The 7,774-nt window shown below is 55.6% G+C and overlaps 1 protein-coding gene across 1 annotated transcript; it reads right to left on the reverse strand.

Moving 5' to 3' along the window:
* Nucleotides 1-3,258: 3,258 nt before the first annotated feature.
* Nucleotides 3,259-7,770, reverse strand: FOXF1 (forkhead box F1; the record flags this gene model as incomplete). Its single annotated transcript, XM_006022780.3, has 2 exons — nt 3,259-4,798; nt 6,909-7,770. Coding segments are annotated over 2 exons (1,023 nt in total), but the record flags the coding sequence as incomplete, so codon positions are not given.
* Between the last annotated feature and the right edge of the window lie 4 nt (nt 7,771-7,774).

Below are 7,774 nucleotides of genomic sequence, written 5' to 3' on the forward strand. Positions count from 1 at the left end.
TAGACAGACAGACTGTCTGTCTGGGTAAATATCGATACCAGTATCTGTCTGCCTGTCGGGGTAGCTATAGATACCCATAGCTGCCCATGTCTGTATATAAGTTGCACACCCGGGAACGTGTGCGCGTGCGAGCGGCCCGAGTGGAAGCGCCTGCGGGTGCAGGGACGGGGCTGGGCTCGCAGCCGCGCTGGCCTCCGGCCCCGGGCCAGCCTCGCTGGATCCCTGCGCGTCCCGCTGTGTTTTTAGCAGCAGCTTTCCGCCCCACCGCGGCTGCACTGGCCCGCAGCGGCCCCCGGGCCGAGCTCCGGCGCTGGGGCTGGTGCGGCCGGTCCCTGCGTGCCGCGCCTGCACGGGCTGCGCTAAGGGGAGATGCCCCGGGGCAGCCCCGCGGCCGCCCGCAACTAGCCGAAGCCGCGGGTGCAGCCCCGGGTGCGGGGAGCGGGGACGGGGCTGCTTCCCCCGCTCCTGGTTCACAGTCCTGTCCCGCTGCCCCGCACTGAGCCGGACCCGGTGTCAATACGGGGGGATTATGTATTATATGTGTGTGTGTCTGTAAACATTGGAGGATTAGGTAGTATGTGTGTGTGTAAACACTGAGGGATTAGGGACTATGTATGTCTGAGTGTAAATAGTGGGGGATTATGTATTTATATACGTATGAGTTGTGTGTGCGTGTATGTGTCTATGCACACACGCATATATAATACCCCGCGTTTACAGACATTGGGGATTAGGGACTGTGTGTCTGGGTGTGTGTAAATGTTGGGAGATTATATATGTGTGCATTATGTGTGTCTATGTAAACATTGGGGGATTAAGTACTGTATATTGTGCGTTATGTGCGTGCGTGCAAACACTTGGGGGATTAGGTACTATATGTGGGTGTATAAATATTGGGGCTCATATATTATATTTGTGTGCGTGTGTAAATATTGGGGGATTAGGTGCGTTATATTTGTGTGTGTGTGCAAATATCGGGGGATTATGTATTATATAGGTGTGCGAGATAAATATATGTATACACACATATGTACATGTAAATGTTTGTGTGCCTATAACATAGGTGTGCGAGATATGCAAGGGGTCGGACTCGATGATCTATTGAGGTCCCTTCCGGCCCTAACATCTATGAATCTATGAATCTATATTTATATATATGTCTATGCGTAAGCAGTGGGGGATGAGGTGTTATATATATGTACGTTATATATGTGCCCGCGTGTGTAAACACTGGGGGGAGGATGCTGCATTGTCTCCTATACGCTATGTACGTGTATTACCGCAACATAGCATTACGGTGGTCCTGTATCTGATGCATAACCCCTAACGTGTGTTACATACAGCAGCAAGATCACATTGAATAAGATCGCATTGCAATCATAAAAGAGGATCTATCCCCGCACTGTTTGCACGCGCACACGCATGTACACACACAAGCACACAGAGGCAGTTTTTAGGCACAAAATGGACTCTCCCGAGCCGGCCGCTCCTGCTGCAGGAGGCAGCCTGGAGCCGCGGTGGCAGCAGCAATCCCGGCGGATGCGGAGGGTCCCGGGGAGCCCCGCAGCGCCCCCGGGCCGGGCCCCGGCACCCCGCTGCGCTTCTCTCGGGCGCGCAGCTCCCGGGCCCCGCCCCAGCCCCCGGCCTGCGCCAAACGAGCCCCGCAGAGACGCCCCAATCCCGGGACAAGCAGCAGCGTGGTGGGGGCACGACTTGGCCGCGCCCGTCCATCCATTTGGGGCCGAGCGGGCTCCGAAACCAAGGAGTCCCGAGTGTCAAGCTGGAAAAGAAACAGCTTGGGAGAGGGGACCCGGCCGGGAGGAGAAAGGGACAAGGAGCTTGTTCAGCGCAGGGGCTCGCTCACCCCCGCCGGGCCCGGGCCGGGGGCTTGGGGAGCGAGCTACCGACGGCGGGGCACCCGCCACCCCGCCGGGCTGCCTCTCGCCCCTCCACTGCCTTCACCGTAATTGAATAGCCCTTCTCCGCATCCAAAAAACCCCACCGATTTATTTCTTCATCCTATAAATAAATTCAAAAGCAAATAGCAAGGGAGGAGGGGAGCAGCAAACTAAAAAGAAGTAGATTTAGATATCTATACATTTATTTACATAATAGATAGATAGATAGATAGATAGATAGATAGATAGATAGATACAAGGGAATAATATAGAATTATATATATCTCACATATATAAGGTAATAAATATATAAAGGAATTGTATATAGATCTATTTATATCTATCTGTATAGATAGATCTATATATCTATTACAGATAAATATATATAGATATATCCATATCTATCTAAATCTATCTATATATCCATCTAGCTAGCTATGCATTTTCTCATCGTATAGAAAGGGAATATATATATATATATATATATATATATATATGGAACTTTTCCTATCGATAGGATATGATATGGTGTGAGTATATCATCAATGGTAAAGGTCTTCCAAAAAAAAATTCTGAGCGCTGAGGACAGGAGTTACAGAAACCTGAACAGGAGGAAGAGGGGTTTTTTCCCCTATCCAAATAGAGATGGGAATATCTATCTATCTATATATAGAGACACAGAGAGAGAGAGAGAGAAATATAGATATATAATGATGGGAATATATATTCTTATCATATCGTATAGAAAGGCAGCCCTGACTTGGATTTGCTAGGGGAAGCTGAAATCTGATTTTTTTTTCGACAGGGTTTTTATGGTGAAGGAATTTCTTGCTGATGAAGATATCTATCTATCTATCTATCTATCTATCTATCTATCTATCTATCTATCTATCTATCTTTACGTGTGCACCTCCAGTATGTTTTATGTATTATTTTAAATATTTCTGTAGAGCAAAGGGACAGAATTTAGACGGGGATAAAGGACTTGTTGGAAACAACCGCCAAAAACTATAGCAGCACCTTTCAAATTTGCACTGAGATGTAAATTGGTTATAAAGAAGTGGTAACGGTTTTGCAGTTAATTATTTCTGAGCGGTGGGGACAGGAGTTATGGAAATCTGAACAGAAGGGTTTGGGGGTTTTTTTCTCTGTCCAAATATGTTAGCATCCTAACATCCTACTAGGAGTTGGCTTTTAAGCGAATAATACACGATGGAAACCGCGATTGCTTGATCCAAAGCTCGTTGAAGTCCATAAAGAGACTCCCATAGAGCTCGGATCCGGGGGGCCCTGATGTCCCCCCCCAAGATGGTCACAGACTCTTAACATGTCACTACATATATTATACCGCATGCTATTTTATTTGCTGTTCATACACTTGTGAAGACCATGTACAAATAACATACATGTTTTATTTGGGTTCGATTTTTTTTAAGGACAAAACGTACACAAAGGGGCAAAAAAAAAAACTCCCCATAATTACAATTTTATACAGTGCAGAAGGAAATTAAAATAGGTGTCACCAGTCTGTACAAAGTCAGGCCAAAAAAAAGTGGGGGAGAGGAGGAGGAAGAGGAGGATGGGGGTGAGGGCAGTGGGAAAATAGTCCTTCATTATATATATATTTATATAAAACATATGGAGGATTGTCTTTACACAGATCGGCGTTGTTTTAAATTTACAATGGTTAACTAAAAAAAATCTATATGGCAAATATTGCCAACAAAGTTACACCACTTTAATACTGATCAGCTGAGGCTACTGGTGTCTCGTTTATTAGGAATCAGAAACAAGTAAAAATAAATAACAGGATGAGCCTTGCTTTTTTTTTTTCCTATTTTCTTTTCTTTCTTTCTTTTTTCAAAGTGCCTTATTCTCTCTGCATAGGGGCGTTATGCAGGCAACAACACAACTCCCTCGGGGAGGTTTTCTTTTTGCCTTACTGCAGAGGGAAAAAATATAAAAGGAGATTTTTTTTCCCCCCTTGGCTAAATCAGGGCATAGAAGTGAAACTAGGAGAAAGTCAGTGGGAAGAGACTTTTCTTCGCCCAGCCCCTCAGTGGCACAGGGGCGCATCTGACACGTAGCAGGATTTGGGGGACAGACGGCAAAGGAGGTGGAGGGGGAGTGATGTCCCTGCAAACTGCCCTGGACTTGGGTGGGTGGATGATTGATCCTTCCTCCCAGGCACCGAGAAGGAAAACTTTCCTTTGGCAAAGGCAAGGCGGGGGGTGGGCCAGAGGTCTCCTCTTGGTCCTGGAGAAGCTTAGTGAGCTCCCATCCCCTCCCCAGGCTTTAGTGGGGCGGCTGGATCACCCTAACCCTTCCCCTTCCCTTCCCCGAGCAAGGAAGGCTCGGATAAAACAAGAGTTTTGCAAAATAGGACAAGGGGTGGGGGGGCAACTCCGGCCTGTTGCTTTTTCTCCCTAACCGATCGCGTTAGAGAGAAGGAAAAAGAGCTCAAGGCACGTGAATCTGCCATACTCAGCCCCAGGAAGGGAGGCAACACCCAGCTCCCCGGCTCCCCAGAGGCCCCTGGGGGGTGGGGGTCAGTTCATTCAGCGGGTTCCCTTGTGCCGGTGGCTGCTATATACCTCATGAGCAAGGACCTCGGGGCAGTCTGTAGCTGGCTTGGAGAGCGGCTCTTGGGTCTGGGGAGGTGCCTTCCCCGCGGAGCGCGGCTGGGTCCTGGGCCCGGGGATGGAGCAGGAGGGCCGGGGGTGGGGGGTGGTCCCCGGATCACATCACGCAGGGCTTGATGTCTTGGTAAGTCACTTGCTGGTGGTAGTAGGATCCGCTCCCTGCCGAGTGCATGGAGGAGGAGGCCATGGCGTTGAAGGAGAAGACGAATTCCTTCCTGTCGCACATGCTGGGGGACTGGGAGTGATAGCGCGGGATTCCTGCGGGCAGACCAGAGAGATCGCGGTTACCCGGGCGCAGCGGATCGGGCGGGGAGGCATGCACAGGTGCCGGCCCCCCCAGGACATCCCCAAGCAGGAGCGGGGTTGGCAGGAGCTTCTCCAGCCGGGAAGGGGTTCACGGGCTGCAACCGAATAAAAATGAGAGCGCATTTCGGCCCCCACCCCGCAGCAGCCTGTCCACTGCAGCAGGCCCCGAGGCCTCTGGGCCCCCTGCGGTGCTAAGCCGGGCCCCCGGCTGCTGCGATCGTCCTGCAAGGGCCTTCCCCCGTCGGGAGCCGGCGGCTGCAAGCATCCCCGGCTGCCCGCAGGCTGCGACGGGTGAAGCCCGGTGTGTCGCTCTCACCTGCCCCGCTCCGGCCTCGCAGCTGATGTGCAGCCCCAGCAAGCGCAGAGCCCTGTTCCCCCACCCCAGCCATGCTGTCAGCACACCGCCCTGCCCGGGCCGGGGGCTCCGGGGAGCCCCGCGTACACCTGTCCCCAAAGGCGGCTGGGAAACGTCTTCAGAGCCGGCCCTGCCTCGGATCCGCGCTGCCTCGGCTCCCCTGCAGTGGGGGCAAGCCAAATGCAAGGGGCAAGGAATCCGCCTGGGCCTGGGAAGCACCGATCCCCCCGCAACAACCCCTCCTGAAGTCAGTCTGTATCCAAATACGCAAGCCAGTCCATGAAAGCAAGGACTCCCCGGGAGTGAGTGTCCCCCCAAGCCCAGCCCATCTCCTGCCTGCCTGCCTGCAAGGGGACCACGGGCCGGGGTTAGGCAACGCGGATCCTGGCTTTGGTTGGGATCGGTTCGTTGGGATCTGCTCCGCGGGAAAAGCCAGGGCCCGGCTTTCCCCCGCAGCGCCGGGCCTAGCAGGGCAGGGGGATTGCAGCGCGGACCCGCTGGCTGGGGAAGCAACCCAAGAGGAACCGCATGGAGAGAAGGATGAGCCCGCGGGAGACCCCAGGCTGCGGAGCCAAGGCATTAGGCCTAGGGAATGCCTTCCCCGGCTCCGCCAGGCAGAACAGCCTTCCCCGGGCCGTAGCGGCAGGGAACCGGGGACATTTCCTTGCTGGCCTCTTGCAAAGACAGGGGCAGATGTCCCTGGCTGGGACCAGCCCAGTGGGGCAAGCACAGGGCAGCACCGGGGGCCTCCAGGGCTCCCCGCAGCCCCAGCGGATCCCTGCTCCTCCCCCGGTCCTGCCCCAAGAGCAGCCACCAAAGGAGGAAGCAGAGCGGTGGAAAAACTGCGGCTCGTGGGGCTTGGCTCCAAACGAAGGAGCCGTCCCCGGCAGCGGCCCCCTGCTTATCCACTGGGAAAGGCCTCTCAGCGCTGCTCCGGCGACGGGCAAGGGAAAAGCTGGGCCTGCCCCAGGCTGGGGATGATCATGGGAGTGGGAGACCGGGGCTAAGGGGCCCCCGCGGGCCGAGGGAGCCGCGCGGCTGCGGCCCGGTCCCTTCCGCGTGTGCGTTGTAGGAGCGGCGGGCAGGGGCCTGGAGCTGCTGCGTGGGGTGGCGTGTGTGGTACACCCCATCGCTTGCACACTTGTGCCTTGGTTTTCTTCATGTGAACTGCACGCGATCGCTTGCACACATGTGCCTCGATCGGCTACATACCCGATCGCTTGCACATGTGTGTCTTGATTCACTACATGTAAGCGGCATGTGTAATATATCCGATCGCTTGCACACTCGTGCCTTGATCTTCTGCACGTAAATTGCACGCGATCGCTTGCACACACGTGCCTCGATCGGCTACATACCCGATCGCTTGCACATGTGTGTCTTGATTCACTACATGTAAGCGGCATGTGTTGTATATCCGATCGCTTGCACAAATGTGCCTCGATCAGTGTATGTGTAGTAGACCCAATCGCTCACACACGTGTGCCTTAATCAGCTACATGTAAGCGGCATGTATAACACACCCGATCGTTTGCGCATTCGTGCACGTACGTTGCATGCGATCGCTTGCACACATGCATCAGCTGCACGAAAAAACCCCGTGTGTGCCCGGCCGCTTGCACCCGCGCGCGGCAGCCAGGTGCCTGGAAGCGGCCCTCCGCACACACGTGCCCCCCGGCTCTCCCCTCCAGTCCCGGGCTCGCTCACCTTGCAGCTCGGCGGCGTTGTGGCTGTTCTGGTGCAGGTAGCTCTGGTCCAGGGAGTGCGTGGACAGGCCGGAGGAGAGCGCGTTGGCCGCGGGGTTGCAGGGCGACAGCGGCTGCTGCTTGATGTACGAAGCGCCGCTGTTGAGGGCGGCCGAGGCGGGGGGCGCCCAGGCGGGGGCCGAGCTGGAGTAGACCGAGTGCGGCTCCATCACCCCGCCGCCCGCCAGCAGGGGCGAGGCGGGCACCGAGCCGTCGGGGTGCGGGTAGTCGGCGCCGGCCGAGCCGCCCATGTAGGAGTGGGCGGCGTTGGAGGGCAGGTGGGGCACGGAGTGTCCCGCCAGCCCCATGCTGTCCACGTTGGCCGGCAGGTGCCCGTTCATCATGCCCAAGCCGCCCTCCAGCGCCAGGCTGTTGGGCGGGCAGGAGATGGCCCCGGCCGAGCCCTGGAAGCCGTAGCCGTCGGGGAGGTGGTTGAAGCCCAGGCCGTTCATCATGCTGTACATGGGCTTCAGCGCCTGGCATTTCCTCCTGAAGCCCCGCGGGCGGCGGCGGAACGAGCCCTCCTCGAACATGAACTCGCTGGCCGGGTCGATGGTCCAGTAGTGGCCCTTGCCCGGGCGGCCCAGCCCCTTGGGCAGCTTGATGAAGCACTCGTTGAGCGAGAGGTTGTGGCGCACCGAGTTCTTCCAGCCCTGGTAGGAGCCGCGGAAGAAGGGGAAGCGGCTCTGCAGGAACTGGTAGATCTCGCTCAGCGTCAGGCGCTTGGAGGGCGAGCTCTGGATGGCCATGACGATCAGCGCGATGTAGGAGTAGGGCGGCTTCTCCGGCCGCCGGATGCCCGCGTTGCTCTTCTTGGCCTTGGGGCCC

This window comes from Alligator sinensis, unplaced genomic scaffold, assembly GCF_000455745.1.
Source record: "Alligator sinensis unplaced genomic scaffold, ASM45574v1 scaffold228_1, whole genome shotgun sequence".
Lineage (NCBI taxonomy): Eukaryota > Metazoa > Chordata > Crocodylia > Alligatoridae > Alligator > Alligator sinensis.